This window comes from Acipenser ruthenus, chromosome 3, assembly GCF_902713425.1.
Source record: "Acipenser ruthenus chromosome 3, fAciRut3.2 maternal haplotype, whole genome shotgun sequence".
Taxonomy (NCBI): Eukaryota; Metazoa; Chordata; class Actinopteri; order Acipenseriformes; family Acipenseridae; genus Acipenser; species Acipenser ruthenus.
In genome coordinates, this window is record NC_081191.1 from 94,143,605 (window position 1) to 94,161,616 (window position 18,012).

Consider the following 18,012-nt stretch of genomic DNA (forward strand, 5'->3'; position numbering starts at 1 on the left):
TTTTCAATCAGTCTTTACTGTGGGTCTGCTCATGTGCTACTAGACCTTGCTACAAGCTCCACACAGCCACCACCTGATGATCACCTGATGAACCACTGTTGCTGGTGTTTCTGCCCAGTTGTACCAATCCTTGTGAAATGCTCTACAATTGAAACCTATTTGCTGTGGCTCAGTGGCATACATCTACCCTGATGGAAATTGAAGCTGTGACCAGTACAGTTTTATGCTGGTCAGAGCCAGTAGCTTCATGGTTTTCAGCTGGTTGAGCTGCTTCAGGAGACGGTGCTGGTTTATTGTCTTCACTGTTAAATACATTGCTGTAACCCTGGTCTGAGCAAGAGGCCAATACATTTTGGATGGTGTTGCTGGAATGTTCAGCAGGGTTGACAAGCTGTCCTGCTCAAGAAGCAAAACAGAAATTCATAAGGAGATGTCATTTTTTCAATTGTCAACCTCAAATGTATTATTATTATTATTATTATTATTATTATTATTATTATTATTATTATTATTATTATTATTAGTTTATTTTAATAAATGCAATAACATCAGCACATTTTAACCACAGTATATTTACAACATGTAAGAGGTTTTGTATAGAAGAAAACTATTTAAAAATGGATATAGTTTGATGGCGTTTACCACACCACATGGTTAAACTAGTCTACTGTTTCCTGTTCGGTGGTTGACAAAATAAAACAGTGGGCCGAGGTCACTCCTCTGAACAGTATGCTGTTGCCTGCAACCAATGAGGGACCGCGGTTCAGGTTGCCATAGGAACAATATTCCCTGGTTGAGACTAGAACATCCGGGAATGCGCTTATATCTCTGACTTTGCCTTTGACTCGGGAAGTGCTCAGGCTGTCATAAATGTCTATGTGGTTACCAGGCACAGCACCGTTACTGCAATCTCTTTCTTTTTCAGATTTCTAGACCTTTTTACCAACTGTCTATTCATGATGTTTTAGGGAGAGAGGTTACGTTAGTTCATCCAGACCATGGCAGTGCACTTACCTCCTTGTGTTGTAGACTGTGGGACTGGGTGAGTTACACAGTGCGTAATTGGCATCAGCTGTAACAGTTATATAAGTAGTTTTCGCATTACATTTTAGTTACTTAAACGGACAGATAAGACGTTTTTTGTTATTGACGTAACATAATTAAACACTCACAACAACAGTACAGTAAATACTGTGTCAAGTATGTCAAAATAGTGTTTATATTATCTCCCTTAAACTGAAGCAGTACGGTACATACAATCTCTAAAAAAGTAAATTAAAAAAATATGTTTGTAGTTTGTATTTTCACGCAAGTTGGAATACATATTTTTAAAATAATTTGTAGAAAACCTTTGTTGATAATTGCATGCTTTAATAACAGATTTAAACGGGATTATCTGATGTTGTACATGCGCAGCAGAAAACTTGTATCGCAGTTAAAGTCTGTGGCTGACTGCAGCACTATCTTCTGTTACACCGGGTCTGCATGCAGTGGGGTGATACACAGCACCAGTGTCAAGACGTCTGTATATAGAGGAACTGTTTACAAAGTTATAGTAATTAACTACATTCCAGCATCCTGTTTGCAATTATGCATTTCAATAAGACATTGACATTCTTGTATTCTTCATACCAGCAGGCAGTAAGTCCATGCATTATATGTACTAAGGGTAGGAAACATCATGTTTCTGAAAATAGGTCACAACATGAACTTCTGAATCAAGGTTACCATCCAAGGAATAGCATGAATGTCGACTGCAACCTTGATTAGGGTTTAATATGTATGCCTTTATATGTGCTGTTACACTTTTAATTTACTCGATACACAAGGAAGCCTGTTACTAAACTCATGAAACATCACATACTTTAAAGTAAGAACAATCCAAATAATGTCACCTCGACTGCATTCTAGACATACTATTTTTTATATTAAAGCAGTATTATGCTGTGGTTTCTAAATGCTGCATTTCTCAATAGAGTGCTACAGTAGCTGTATGTTCTTACCTCTACTGTACTGCTCTTCTCAAGGTGAAATTTAGAAAGTAGGTTGAGGCTCTGCTTTGAAAACACATTTGGTATGATGAATGACAGACAATGGGTGCTGCAGAGCACATCCATTGTATATTTTAACACATGTTTGTTAAATGCCAAATTTCAGAGCATGTAATGGTTTACAATCATTAATAATTTAGGCAATTGTACTGGTATGGCTTAATAAAATAGATCTGTTTTTCTTTTAGGGTTAAAGCAACATCATAAGTTTCAAACTGAGCTATAGTCAAATAAATCTAGAGGTCCTTGAAATTCAAGATGCATTCAGTTTGTGCATTTAAGTTATGAATATCTCAAAGTACACACCATTATGTGTGTGTGCAGCGTGCTCCGCGCAGATATTATTTGTATACGTTTTCTTAATTGGATGTTTGCTGAAAGCTTTTGATCTGTATAACTTATGAACATCTTATTGGAATGATCTGAGGCTTAACCTCAAACAGAAAGCAGAAAACAATTGTAAAGGAGATTTTCAAAGAAAATGCCCTACTGTTTCTTGTCCTGTGAATAGTATGGAACTTTGCTGTCATTTGTCTCTTGATCTCTTATTTGCAAGTACAATTGCTGCTTTAGTTTGTATTTGATTAACTGTTTTTCTTTCCCACAGTAACTCAGAGGGAAATAATTATGCAAAGCAGGACAGTATTGAATACCCTCCAGCTGCAGGGATGCACTAGTGGAGACGCTTGTCAGTTTGTCACCCTTTAGAAATTGACATACGCCATGTAGAAAACCACATGTCCAGTTTTGTTATTAAACATAGTTAGACCAAAGGTATAAAGAGTGTCAGAATCTGGGGCTGTGCGCATTTGTACCTTGTAGTACAATATTTAAGTTGCATAGAAGTTTGAGGGTATATTGTGCAAAGCATGTTTTTTAACAGGATTTTAAGCAAATGTACTCAGAATTTTACTTGGTTAAGATGTGCTGTTTATATGCAAAGAAAATTCACAGCAATGTTAGTACCTGGAATGTATTTGCTGTTGTACCTAGTTTGTGTTGTGAACCCTATTAAAATAACTGTTTACCATCTGCCTGTTTTCAGATACACTAAAATTGGCTATGCTGGTAACACTGAGCCACAGTTCATAATACCATCATGTAAGTATTTATAATTCAAAGTATATTATTGGTAACCACTGTCTTGTGTGTTCAGTAAATTAAGTTAGTGTTCTGGGGTCTTATCATAGTTAAAATGCTAACTAAGATTTCTCTTGAGAATGGAAGAGCTTTTAAAATGTTTTACTTGCCTCTACCCATGTCTTTTCTTTTCAGTATAATATGGGCAGTGTCTCTTTGTCACCTCTCCAGCTCTTACACTGTACCCATTAGAACACGTGCTGTACTGACCAATACAGTATTGGAATACTCAATACACAGAGCAGCATTAGAATGAGCAGGCTTGCCTTTAAAGGGCAGTAGAATTATTCTTTTTTTTCCTACGTTATGCCAATGATCTAAAACTGGTTATTTTCAGTACTTCTACCAGTTTTGCTAAAATATTAACAGGTTTTACAGAAGAAAAACTTTTTTTTTTTTAAAACAGATTTTTCACTTAATCTGTCCCACTCATGCATTTGAAAATGCTGCTTAATAACAACTGACTTTACTTTCTGTAGATACACATTTTGGGGATTTTCTTTTTTAATAAATACAGATAAATTCCAAGGAAATTGTTTATATATATATATATATATATATATATATATATATATATATATATATATATAATCAGTGTAGTGTTGTTAACAAGCAGTTCTTCTCTTTTCAGGTATTGCCATCAAAGAGTCCGCAAAAGTTGGCGACCAGGCACACAGAAGGTTGATGCAGGGAGTGGATGATTTAGACTTTTTTATTGGAGATGAAGCAATAGATAAGCCAACTTACGCAACAAAGGTAATAACATCTTTTTGTAATGCACATATTTCATATGTACAATTATAGCTGGATTAAGATGATTTATCTTTTATAACCTCAAGGTTTTTCCATGTCAGTGATTAGATTGGTTAGACTCGTTTACGGGTTATGCAAATACAAGACAGAATTATTGTGGGCACAGATTTGAATCAGATGCCAGCCTGTGATACTGATGCCCACTCTCTTACATCATATTGAGCAACATTCTAGAATACTCAGTAGAAGGACCAACCTTTCTAATATACAAAACCAGCCTGAAATATTATGAAACCCACATAAACGTTTGGTTTGTTTAATTATCTCTAATTGTCTCCTGCAGGGAATTAAGATCCTGGTGATGGCAATATTAAACACACTTGATCCTACACATTGCTGAAAATATTGCACAACCAGGATGCTGTTATTAAGTCTGTTATTGCAGAGGTTGAATCCCAGTTCCATGATCTCAAGATAATCCTGCAAACAGACTTTGGCCTCACATTTTAAACGTTTTTATTTTAAGTTAACACCAAGTTCTCTCTATTCAGGAGATACAGATGTTCTGTGGAGTGTGGGAGGGGGCTAACCCCTCACAGTTTGGAAGCACATATCTCGCTAACCATTGTCAAGAGACTTGGAAGTTTGGATTTTGTCCCACTTGAGATGGAATGACCTCTCTGTGTGGGTATTTGTTATGATGATATTCTTGCTGTGGACATGGATCATGATGTCCGACTCTTTCATAGTGCTGTCCCCTAAGTGTGAACTTTATATTCTTGGCACTGTATCTATATTCTCATGACAGACCTTGTTTCTTGGTGGCTGGTGCGAAGACATTTCTCCCTTGGGGTTTTTGTTTACTGGAAGGTAAAATTAGATGTAACGCACTGAGGTCTAATCGTTTTTTATTTTATTTTATTCTAAGATCTTTTGCGACCCATCTGGTTAGACATACTGTACATAGTAGATACACAATGGCAATGCTCAGATTATAGAATTCAGGGCTGCAGTGGGCCATTAAGATACCACTGAATTGAGTTTTTTTTTCTGAATTGTTTTTGTACCATATTAATTTTACTACTTTTAAATAAAAAAGGTGATTTTGTTTTTAAAATGGAATTGGCAGTTAAAGCTGTGTGGAGTGAAGAGGTACACCATATTGAGACTCCTTGAACTTCATATCAGTTGTGTGCTCAAAGTAACATATTGATCCTAACATGCTGTCTGCATTATGACATTAATCAAGTACTGTTTTTAATACATTTTAACTTATTTAAGTCGCTTGACTTTATTGACGCTCAAAAGGAAGAAATATGCATAATAGACCCGGGTACTAGTTTCTTTCCTGCATTGAAACCAAACACTGTATTTCTTGTCTGTCTTTAGTGGCCAATAAGACATGGTATAATTGAAGATTGGGATTTGATGGAAAAGTTTATGGAACAAGTAATATTTAAATATCTACGAGCTGAACCAGAAGACCATTTTTTTCTAATGGTAAGTAGCAGAACCAAAATAAATTGTTATGAGTAATTATCTGTTGCTGCTCCAGGAACAGAAATAGTGGACTTTACCTTAACTGTAGTTTTATTGGATTCTATGTTATTTTTTTTTTTTTTTAAAGAATACACATTTGATTTCAATCAAAGGCATAAGGCGGACACTGTCTTGCTTGCTATAATGGATAAGATAGGAGTTTTAGTTTTTGTTTGTTTTTTTTGCTGCTTATTATGTTTAAATGGAATGCTCTTTGGAAGGCAGGCGTGCTGTTATGCAAACCGCGATGCATACACAGTATCACTGTGCATCAGTACATTTCTCTGAATATTTAAACTAGTATGGTCATTTTTTAAAAGAAGAATTTCTTTTCAAAGTGAGAGAGAGCAGTAGTACAACAGTAAGAATGTGTAATGATGTAATGAAAATGTTTTTGCATGAGATGCTTCTGAAAATATCCTTTTCTGATCCCAGATTTGTCAAACCCATTAGGTTTCCATACAGCAGTGCTGCTGTCCAGTATATGCCTTTCTGTTGTATTTCAGACAGAGCCTCCTCTGAACCCTCCAGAGCACAGAGAATACCTGGCAGAAATCATGTTTGAATCGTTTAATGTACCAGGCATGTACATTGCTGTGCAGGTACATACATTACAGAGTATTGTATAATACCAACACCAAGCCTTATCTTTTCATGGAAAGATACATTGAAAAGGAAAGCTGAATCTTTTTTTTTTTTTTAACTCCTTGTTTTAGGCCGTTTTGGCTTTAGCAGCGTCCTGGACTTCAAGGCAAGTTGGTGCGCGGACACTTACAGGAGTTGTCATAGACAGTGGGGATGGTGTCACTCATGCAATTCCAGTGGTAAGGTCCACTTTTTAAACACGTGACAACTACTTTATTGTATAACTGGAATGGGTAGACATTTAGTTTCCTGGATGCATGTGTTGTGCAAAGTTTTCATATTCTTTCCCAAAATTTGGAATCAGATGTAAATTGCATGTTTAATATAAACCAGCAGTGTTTACACCAGTGCATACATTAATGAATTCAATTACAAATGGCTATTACATAAGTGTAATTAATAATATTATTATTTTTAATTGGAGGGAAGCTTGTCGGGTATGGAGTATAGGTTATGGAAAGACTAGCACGTGGACTGGTTTGTAAAAATGAAATGAAACCTGTTGAATGAGTGCCACGTTGTCTGTAACAGTTCATTCATACTGATTGCTACCCAAAGATAGCAAGATCAGTGGAGAGGAGGAGCCGTTGTGAGCTTTGTTAACCGTCATTTTCTGTCTTTCCTCAGGCAGAAGGTTATGTCATTGGGAGCTGCATAAAGCACATCCCCATTGCAGGCAGAGATATTACGTATTTTATTCAGCAGCTTCTGAGAGAGAGGGAGATAGGCATTCCTCCTGAACAATCATTAGAAACAGCAAAGGCAATCAAGGTAATTTACTGATTGGTCATGCAGGGAAATGGAAATAATTTCTACACAGTGAGTGAACCAACCTATGACAATTTAACTTCTCACTAGCAGTTTATTTCTTGGTTTGTAATATGTAATGCAAACAACCCCACTGGTATTTGTATCCACATATACATTGGAAGAGTGGTCTGGCAATTAAAGGCTTCTGGAAATTATGTGACCTATAGGTATAAACAGTCTAGTGCAATAATGGTTAGCTGCTTGAGGGTGTAGATTTTTTTTTGTCTGTTACTTTATAAAATTGTATTTTGTCTTTTTATGAACTGTTGTTCATGAGCACACTCTCAGAATAAGAGGCTAATCTAAAGTACCCACAATATCATACTGTTTACGTGACTCCATCAGTCAATCTAAATACTTTTATTGATTTGAGAAAAATTCAAATTACGTACTGAAAAGTGATGGTTATTTTTGATTGTTTACTGAAATTCGCAGATAAAATATATTATTAGGCCTATATTAATCCATAATTTAGAGGCGCATCATCAATATCAGCATCACCCTTGCAGCATTACAGTATGTCATACAGAAACAAATATAAAAAGCGGTTCTTTATCTTTTCATCTTTGTTACACATGACTTGTGTGATTCAAAAATGGTCATGCTTTTGAAAATCAGGACATTTAATCTACATGAGTCATACCATAGCCGAGCTGGGTAGTGAAACACTATTTATATAATTAAATGGTATTTTGTTTTTATTTGTGTGGTTTTTGTTTTTAATAGGAAAGGTATTCCTACATCTGCCCAGATATCGTTAAAGAGTTTTCGAAATATGACGCAGATCCCGATAAATGGATCAAGAAATATAAAGGTATTAATGCTATCAACAAAAGGGAATTTCTAATAGATGTTGGATATGAGAGGTTCCTTGGGCCTGAGATCTTCTTTCATCCAGAGGTAAGGAAACATTACTTTTTTTATATACGTCATTCATGTTTTTTGCGGAAGAGCACCACCTGGTGGCTACAATATTCTATGCACATTGAATATATTTCCTGATAATAATAAAATGCACCAGAAATGCTTCCTGCAGCCAAAATAAGACCCTGTAGCGTTTCTTTTTATAAAGTATCTTTAAAGGTTTACCTTTACTGTACATATGTTCTCTCCTACACTTTCTGTATTGAAAACATGAAAGCAGCAAGTCTGATATAATAACTTACCGTATTCCTTCGAATTTAAGACATGCTTTTTTAACAATGTTTTGCTTCTCAAACATACCCTGCATCTTAAATTCGAGTACAGTATAGTGATGCGTGTATAAAATCGCCAACAAAAGACATGACTATCCGAGTACAGAAACAGCAATGTGACTGACTGCCGAGAAAAGACAACAGAGACAAAACAAACCAAGCTTCCTGAGGAATTCCAAGAGAAACGTTTACAATTTCAGCATTTCCACAAACAGTACCAGCTTGGACAGATTGGAAATCCTGATCAGACCCCCGTATTTTATGACATGCCAAGCAATACCACAGTACTTCAATGCTGTTGTGGTTGCTGGGTTACTGGGATGCCAGTGAGTGGTGGTATGTTGTGACGGTCGGCAATTCCTACAGAACAGTATCCTAATCCCAACCGTGAACAATGACCACACCAGCCCTGTGCACACATACACAGAAAAACACAAAAAAGCAAAATGTATCTGTTCCAGTTTAGTGAAGATGGGTGGTGTTGAGAACCCCTATATGATAACTCCCTTTGTTGATAGTTAGTTAAACATAGGTTATCATAGCACATTTGTTTCTTTAAATTTTCATTTACGTCAAATAATATCAATAATATCCAAACAATATAATTCTCAAAAACCACCAGACACAAACAAGCTAGCTCCATAGAGTTCTTAACTAAAAAAAACAAAATATCAATTTGCAGCAGCTGCTACATGAAACAAAACAATTGACAGCGTCACTTATATGCAGATCATTTTGTTTACATTCATGTGCTGCTCCTCTTTAGTTGTTCAGACTCCAGACAGGTAACTTTAAGTTTGTTCTTGGTTCTTAATTTAAATTCAGCGGTCTCCCCTGTGTTATCCAACAGATGACAGCCAACTATGCCCACACCCTGTGTTTTTAAAAGCCCTTAGGACTGCCACAATGTGCACGTCAGAGATGCCGTCTGAAGTATTATACAGTGCGCTGCACAATAAACAAGCTCTGTGGTTAATCTACAACAACACTGTTTTTAAGCATAATTGAGGTTGTATCTTTGTACATGCATATTTATTTGAAGTTTTATTTTTTCCTTAAATTGAGGGTGGTAAAGTTGGGCTTAAATTCGAGGGCGTCTTAAATTCGAAGGAATACGGTAGTTAAGATAATAATAATTCTGTTTATATATTTGTTTTCTCCTGCTATCGCAACCATATGTTTTGTTGTATCTCTTGTAGTTTGCCAACCCTGATTTTATGCAGCCCATTTCAGACGTAGTTGATGAAGTAATACAGTACTGCCCTATAGACGTCAGGCGGCCATTATACAAGGTAAAATCATTTTACTACATATCAACTTCCTTAAACCAAAACCTCAAGAAGAGAACAGAAGAAATATAGAACTTCATAGTCTGGCCAGCGACGACAAACATTACCAATATGTATAAACTACACAACTGTATGATATACTATGGTGAACTGACTATAGTGTATTTTAAATCTCAGAACTTTGTATGGTCTCACATTTTCCTACATGAGACACACACATTATTTTAGTGCTATTTTTTGCCATAGCAGTTGGTGTTAAAAATGTACCAAGCGCTTCTTTCACATACTCCCAGTCCCAGAATTTCAGAGACATTGGTTTAGACCATACTGACTGAAGTTAGGTTTGTAAAGTTTTCTTTGCAAAAACATAACATTGTGTGTTCTAACGTGATATTTATCCTCTGTGATATTTATTGGCCATCCCGGGACAGAAAACCATCCCTAACATTGTTTTTCTTGGACCGATGCTGTACCCAGAACACAAAGGGCTGGAGTGACAAGTACCACTTTGTAATTCTGGGGTTGTGGTCCTTTATTGTTTGGAGCCACTTTAATGGTACATGGTTGATTTTATCAGAACAAATCCCAGGGGATGAAAGAATTCAACCAGACATTTTATGGCTAATCACTCTCTGTCGAGAAGAATCTTGTCTTGGGGAAATGGGTTTTCTACTCAGAAAGAGAACACGGTGCTCAGCCCCGCCTGTCTCCTGACACAAAGCAGTTTGCCGGCAACCCAGATGCTCCGAGGGGCCGCAGGATCACTGTTACAACATAGTCAAATAACTATGTTGTAACAGGATGGCTGAGTGATGACGTCCCAGACCAGAAAGCTGACAGAGACACAGGTACTTGCGGGTTGAAAGCGCTGGTGGTGCCATTTTTATTGTAACAAAAAATAAACAAAACACTTTATATAAAAAAAAAAAACCAAAAAAAACAGGCACACAGCTCACCGAGCAAAATAAAGGTTTAAACAAAACAGTCTCAAACACAAACAGAACTACTGACACCAAACAAATACCGTGCTGGTCTGCTGAGCACAAGTAGCAATTGCTTTCTTTTTTCTCCTGTCTCTCTCATGTACCTCCTTTCTGCACACCCCCCCACCCCCAAACACACAAACAGGTTTATATACACGTGGCCATCTCAGAATCAACAACCAATCAATTCAGGCGCCACATTCTGCACAGGGTTTGATACACGTGGCCATCGAATCAACACCCAATCAATTCAGGCGCCACATTCTGCACAGGGTTTGATACACGTGGCCATCGAATCAACACCCAATCAATTCAGGCGCCACATTCTGCACAGGGTTTGATACACGTGGCCATCGAATCAACACCCAATCAATTCAGGCGCCACATTCTGCACAGGGTTTGATACACGTGGCCATCGAATCAACACCCAATCAATTCAGACACCACATTCTGCACAGGGTTTGATACACGTGGCCATCTCCGAATCAACACCCAATCAATTCAGGCGCCACATTCTGCACAGGGTTTAGTGGGATGGGACTTTAACCCCATCATAAAATACCTTTTAAATCCTAATACAATACATTATTTACAGGCAGGGCTTTGCCCTGCTTCCTCCTTATGTGTAGGGCTTTTCTTATGCCCTGCCACATAGGTCATCTAAATACGCAGCTGCTAAGGGGCTTCTGAGTGGCGCATCCGGTAAAGGTACTCCACGTGTAGTGCAGGATGCGCCTTATATTTTTCTTCATTTGACACATGAGAGTTTCAATATATGTGTTTAAATCCCTGTTTACTGTTTTTTATCTGTTTACTTTTTTCAATTGGAGCATGATCAGCAATAAATGAATACAAATATTTAACTAGGTATGTGGCAGGACGGCTCGAGTGGTGATGTACCCAGACACACAGACGGGTACTGCGAGTTGAAAGCGCTGGTGCGCATAGTTATTGAAACAACAAAAATAAACAAAACACTTTTACAAAAACATGGCTCACCGAGCCAAAACAAAAGGTTTGACAAAACAAAGTCTCGAACACAAAAGATGTACCCTGCTGGTCCCTCCAGCATGAGTAGTAATTATAATTCTTTCTTTTACTTGAGTTTATTTTCTTTTAACCTTTCTTTTCTTTTCTTTTCCTTACTTTAATATTACTCCTCCGCTCTCGTTAGTCCTTCCTGAACACAAGCACCGTGCTGGTCTTTCCAGCACGTGTAGCAATTGTTTACTAATTTTTTACTTTGTTTACTTTCGTTTTACTTCTGTCCGCTCTCTGAACACCCACCCCAAAATAATACATTCCTCAGCAGGGCTTTTTTCGCCCTGTCACAATCTATAATACAGGGTCTTTCCTTAAAAACATTAGATTCATGATACCATCCACACTTTGATTGCACTGTATCCAAGCTAGGTGGCACTGTATGACTTAAAAAGACCTGATGTGGAAAACATTCTGCTGCATGCATAGACATGTACAAATAAGTAAATCCTACAAAAATATGAACTAGATTTTAAATATAATTGAGATATACACCAAGGAAATTGAAGAGACAAGACAGGATGACTTGTTTACACTGGGTTGCACAAATTTAGGGCATGTCATATGCATAACTAATAAGGTTGTTTTCGTGAATGTGCATACATGTCTCCATAACAATGCATCTGCATCAGGGTATATATATATTTAAATGTATTATCTGAGACACATTTGAGTATTTGTGTTCTAGCCACCAGATAAGAAATGAAATCTTGAAACGAAGTGAACAACTCTGAGGAAGACTGAAGATTCTGGACATGAGCTTGACCTTTCTTACATTTGAAGCATGTTTCATTGCATTGTGGAAAGCACCCGTTTGTATCTGTTTTATGTTCAAGCCTGTTTGGGTGGCAGGCTAGATCTAACCTCAATTCCAATGTCTAAATTATATGTATAAAAGCAAATTCTGCTCTGATCAGCATTGCTCTACATCCTTAACCAAGATTACCCATGCATTACATTTACCACAGGGGGGAATTTGCCTTGGGGTTTTCACGAAGGGGAAAATATAGGTTGCCATGTTAATGGAGTGCAGTAGTTGTTCCACGAATGAGGGTGGAAGAATAACTGAAGGGTGGTTTGTTAATACTGCCATACTAATGAGTGGAATGAACACAGCACTGTGTATGTTCAGAGTATTCTGTGTATAAAACATACAATGTACAGTGTATGGAAAAGAAACAGAAACAGAAACAAGCTCAACCATGGAATTATATCAAACTGCATCTGCTTAGCAATGCAGCGTAATTTGAAATTGTGTGATTCTTTCATTGGCTATAAAGTTACTGATTTTGCAGCGCTGAATACTAAGTGTTTTTAGTGAAGTGCCTTGAAAGGGAAGGTGTTGAATTTAATGTTTCCCAGGTTTTCTCCTGGCCTGCACAAAACTATTGCAAGTCGTTGCCACATAGCATAGGCCCTATTGCATTGCTGTTGTAGTCACACTAAAGGTGATTTGGTGAGGGTAAGCAATTAATAGATTTTATGGATTTTTCTTCCCAACCCCATTAACAACACTTTGACCCCTGTTATAAGAGAAGGCCTGCTGTAAGTGTCGCTGCAAATTCCCCAGTAGCCAGTATGTGTCAATATCTAGTACTGATTATCAACTAGTTTGTCAGTGGTAAAGGATCTTTTAATGTAATTTCCTGGTTTGTCCTTTCTCCAGGGGACTAACTACTGACCTTGTGGAGCAGCGCTACTCCCCTTGGTGTGAGTGATCATGAGCCACCCTCGCCTTGGTGTGACAGGAGCTGGGGGGGGCCATTTTTTTTAAATGCTAGAAAAATATCAGTATCCACCTTTTCTTTGAAGTAGGGTTAAACCAGATGACGTATTTCTTATCCTGCAATGTCCTGATTGATTTAATTGACTTGGTCAATTCTCCAGTGGATGTTCACACAAATTACAACAAATAGTAATTTCACACAATTGAAAGATATGAGGGAAATCATTGTTTTTGGCAGACTGGAAGCTAAATCAACTTGTTATCCATGAAAGACAGAACAGCATCAAAAGATGCTTCCCCCTAACCTATCGCCGTACCTGACAAGTGTACCCAGTTGCTGCAGTGTATTTGCACAGGTTTCACTGTTGATGGCCCCCCTGCACACTTTCATATAATTGGGCTCTACATTTGTGAAATACATGTTGTTATCTCTCCTATTCCCTTAATGGAATTAACGTGTCAAAAGTTAAGTGTTTAAATGTAGCTGTCTGCTGGGATTTTGTTTGAATTTGATGACCTTAAATTATGCTAGCTCAAGGCTATAGAAAATATAGGTTGTTAGTTGAAAAGCGAACTGAGATTTCCGAGCTGCAAGGGATGCCTTGTCAGGTGTTTTTTGTTCTCACCATTCGGGAGCCACCATTGAGAAAGTGATTGAGCTATCACTCTGAAATCCATGCATGTCCCCCGGTTTGATTCTCTGAAACATGGAACTCAGAACCGTACCTTATAGGTTGTCAGAAAACAGAATCTAAAGTGTGTCATTTCAAAAGCATTTGCAATGCACAGTGTCTGATGCAGTGACCTCTCTCTGGGTGTTATATATATAGTAGTCTTACATATAAAATGACTAACTGTAAAATGCATGGATTTTTTCTTTTTATTGTTTATTGTAGAATATAGTCCTTTCAGGAGGATCCACAATGTTCAGGGACTTTGGACGACGTTTACAGAGGGATCTGAAGAGAGTCGTAGATGCGAGGTTAAAACTTAGTGCCGAGTTAAGCGGTGGCAGGATAAAGGTATGTCTTTAAAAGAAATGCAGTCCTGGGATTAAAATGATGTGGGGTCTGACTACAGATTAATTACCTGTATCTCTGGAGCTTTACTGTTGGGCTGCTGGTATATACAGGGTTATTCATAATGCAACACACCAAAGGATGTTTACAGGAAGACAGGGCCACATAAAACATGTTTTTAAAGAAATCTGCTATACAAAGAAACAAAGCACATACAGAGGACATTTGTTAAATATTTTCAAGTATAAAACTCTTTTTTTTTTTTTTGTTCAGCCCAAACCAATTGAAGTTCAAGTGATAACACATCACATGCAGCGCTATGCAGTGTGGTTTGGAGGATCCATGCTGGCATCAACAGTAAGTACAAATCTCATGCATAATTCCTCCCAAAGTTGTAATCTAATACAGTATATACATTATATATAGGGCTTCTGTTTTTCTGTTTTTATTAATTTCATTTTTCGGTGCTTATTTTTACCTATTTTTGAATTATGTAAATCTTTTTTTTTTTTCCCTGTGGCTTTCACTTTTTACTGTATGAAATTACTGTTTTCGGTTACTCTCCAAAATTCATAGGCGTTTTTTTCTGTCACAGTATGTGCTATATAGTAACTTATTTCACACTTCAATTGTACCTTCGTTCCTTTGCTGTCTTCCCCAAAGAAATCCTTATGGTCACAGGCATATTCTTCTGGTGTGTTTGTGTGTTTAGGCAATTTTTTTACATTTCGCCTCAATTTGTAATTCTGTTTTAAATCCCACAAGTGTGAAAATACTCCCCTCGAACAGTAATATAGCTTTAAATCTCCCGAGCAAGAACACTCCTCCTTTTCTAATTGTAATCTCATTTTAAATCCTGCAAGCATGTTAAAATCCTCCAATAGAAATGTTTTTTATTTGCTTGTTTTATCATTAATAGTAATTTCCTGTATTCTTCAATTGTTTTATTTTGATTTGTTTATTGTTATTATTTATTGCTATTATAATTAATAATATAATCCTGTTTTAACCTACATGAAAAGCGCTTTGAGATACTGTGGCATGAAAGGCGCTATATAAATCAAATAAATTGAAATTGAATATTACTGTTCACACTTGTAATGACTTGAATCAGATGGAAATGACATCAAGATTAGCTATACTGTTTAGTTATTCTTATACAGTGTTCTGTGGAAGTACGAGGCTGTGGTTAATAAAGAAGGTTAGGGTTCAAATCCCTGGCCCAATGGTTTATCATCAGACACAATAATTATAATAATAATAATACAAATATACAGATGAACCCGCTTTATATCATGATTGCCGTGCAGGCATAACTCGTGATATAAAGCGAGTCATGATATAAACCGGGTTTCATGTTTGCTTATGAGAGAACATTACGAGTGCGAGAAACAAAGATAGAAAACTAACAGTGAATTAAAGACAGTGTTTTTATACTGTACATTTAGTCATTTATACAAATGCATCTAGTTTGCTACAGGACAAATACGTTGTGTATCATTAAATGGAACAGTTTGTGACATTATCTAAAAAAGGCATGAATTGTCGACTGATGAGAGCTATCAGTTAGGCGTTGCACTTGGTGTTTTTTTTATGTGCATTTGTATAAGACTGACTATGTTAAAGAAGACAAATTTGCTGACGTTGGTGTTTTGTAACTGAACTGTATCCCGTTAAGACCGCCCACGCAGCATTTGACAGGCAGCACAAAATGTCAGTTTATCAGCCGAGATAATTATTGGTTGGTAGTTGCGATGAAAATTAATTATATCCTGTGGTTACCTAGTAAAGCCCGGCCACCCAGTATTTGACAGGCTGCATAAAACGGGACAATAAGCGGGTTTGTGAGAGAACCTATGGTGCATGACGAGTGGTTTTTGAAAAACCATGATAATAAATGGGGTATGATATTAAGCGAGGTGATATAAAACGGGTCCATCTGTATATGAAAGTATGAAAATTTGCATTTCTTTTCTTTTGCAGCCTGAGTTTTTCCAAGTGTGCCACACTAAGAAGGATTATGAAGAATACGGTCCCAGTATCTGTCGCCACAATGCTGTTTTTGGAGTCATGTCATAATGTTTGCTTTTCAGCATTTAAACCCCATAGGATAATTAGCACAGACAGAGCGATATTTACTACTGGAGGAACTTGGAATGCTGATGGGGAGCTGGGAAGCTCCTGCTGCAGTCAGAACCTTTTCAAGTGAAGCCATTATGTACTGACTGTTTTCCAGGATCTCTTTATCTTCCTTTGTAACCAGCAAAGCATATTAGGGTTGTGAATAGTTCTGAATGAGGAGGATGAAATAAAAAAAACAATCAAATCAAATAAAGCAGGGAGTGCTTTAATATTGTATATACAGTATATACAGAGAGTATAATCCTTAACATGCACAACAGATTTGTGTTTATATTTCATAGCATTTTATATTGCATAACGACTGACAGAATTATCAGCATTAGAAAGGTACTTCAGGGGTGCGGTGGTGTTTTGAAACCAAAAAAGTGTCTAGTTTGAGTTCTGAAGCATGTGAATATTTAGTAGGTTTTAACTTATCTTTCAAATGATTTTATTTAATCCATGCTTTGCAGACTTATTATATAATGCTATTTTTCAGAAACGTGTGTGTGTGTGTGTGTGTGTGTGTGTATATATATATATATATATATATATATATATATATATATATATATATATAGGAGAGGAAAGTAACATTTGTTTATCATTGCTGTGTAATTTGTTTGGATTTTTCGTTAATCTATAACAATAAAGTAAGTTAGTACTTGGAGGTTGTAACAGCTATTGTGGACTGTTGTTAATAAAGGCCCTTCACATATTCTATAGTGAGTTTCTTTCTTTTTTTGTCAAAGATTATTACCTTTTCATCCATATGCCTTTCTACTGTCAGAGACCTGGAAAAAGTGTTTGACCACCCCCTTGTGGAATACCATACCAGGTGCTTATTTGCAAAGTTCTGATGGTACAGCCCAGTTTGAATCCCAGAGAGACTTGTCTAAATTCACGGTATGATAGCGGTATAGTTTTAGTGGGTAGAGCAATATGCAACAGTGTAGAGCTAACCAGACATACAAAAACAACCGTGTGGAAGGACAGAAGGGAGAGCGTGTGCTGCTGCCAGGTCTTGTAGCCGCAATGGCTTTCCAGTGTCATCCACGCTGAAGGTAGCCCAACAAAAATACGAATTCAATGGCTAGGAATGCTCTTTTTCCTTAATGATGTATTTGCGATATGTCAGTTTGCATTCTTCCGGGAAGTTTTAGGTTATACTGCAATGTATATATCACAGTTTTTCATTACATATCTAATTTGTGCCACAAGTGTTTACATTATCTATAAATAAGAATACTGTAGCTCCCCAAACTCGTTTGAAAGTACTACAGTGATCTCTTACTTTTTGATAGGCAGTACAAGGTGAATCTGGCAGTGTCTACAAAGACTGTGGACCGTACATTTAAGTCCCGGGTAGTTAATTCTTCAACTGCTGTTAAGCTTTCTGATGTCTTGAGCTTATTACCACTCTTCGAGTCCTTATCAGTAGATGAGCTGGTTAATACCTACAACACCACCTTGACTGATATCTTAGATACTGTAGCGCCAATCAAAACTCGGAGAGAGTCTTTTAAAAAAAAAAACTCAGCGTGGTTCAACAATACAACTCTTAAGATGAAATATGAGGGTCGTAGAATGAAGATGGCGGGAATCTAAATTGCATGTTCATTACATCGCATGGAAGGGCCACCTGGTTAAATATAGGAAGGCTCTGGCGTTGGCTAGATCATATTATTCTAATTTAATT

At 37.0% G+C, this 18,012-nt stretch overlaps 1 protein-coding gene across 3 annotated transcripts; it reads left to right on the forward strand.

The window, feature by feature from the left end:
- The first annotated feature begins 823 nt into the window (after positions 1–823).
- Positions 824–17,034, forward strand: LOC117394797 (actin-related protein 3B-like). 3 transcript variants are annotated; one of them, XM_033993377.3, is made up of 12 exons: positions 825–1,042; positions 3,097–3,152; positions 3,823–3,947; positions 5,334–5,444; positions 5,990–6,085; positions 6,200–6,307; positions 6,756–6,899; positions 7,665–7,838; positions 9,334–9,426; positions 14,070–14,195; positions 14,466–14,549; positions 16,176–17,034. In XM_033993377.3, exons 1-12 carry the CDS (start codon positions 999–1,001, stop codon positions 16,269–16,271), a joined length of 1,257 nt encoding a protein of 418 aa, XP_033849268.1. In that variant the 5' UTR covers positions 825–998; the 3' UTR covers positions 16,272–17,034. The 3 variants fall into 3 exon arrangements, with proteins under 3 accessions (XP_033849269.1, XP_033849268.1, XP_033849272.1); XM_033993378.3 differs by lacking the exon at positions 6,756–6,899 and having other exon boundaries at positions 824–1,042; XM_033993381.3 differs by lacking the exons at positions 825–1,042; positions 3,097–3,152 and adding an exon at positions 4,496–4,628 and having other exon boundaries at positions 3,825–3,947.
- Positions 17,035–18,012: the final 978 nt, after the last annotated feature.

What these genes read in the sequence shown, in the direction of transcription:
- LOC117394797 (XM_033993377.3), top strand. Translation starts at nt 999, where the DNA reads ATGGCAGTGCACTTACCTCCTTGTGTTGTAGACTGTGGGACTGG. An exon ending in GTTGTAGACTGTGGGACTGG is followed by an intron (nt 1,043 to 3,096) that starts GTGAGTTACACA and finishes GCCTGTTTTCAG; the next exon opens with ATACACTAAAATTGGCTATG. An exon ending in AAGACCATTTTTTTCTAATG is followed by an intron (nt 5,445 to 5,989) that starts GTAAGTAGCAGA and finishes GTTGTATTTCAG; the next exon opens with ACAGAGCCTCCTCTGAACCC.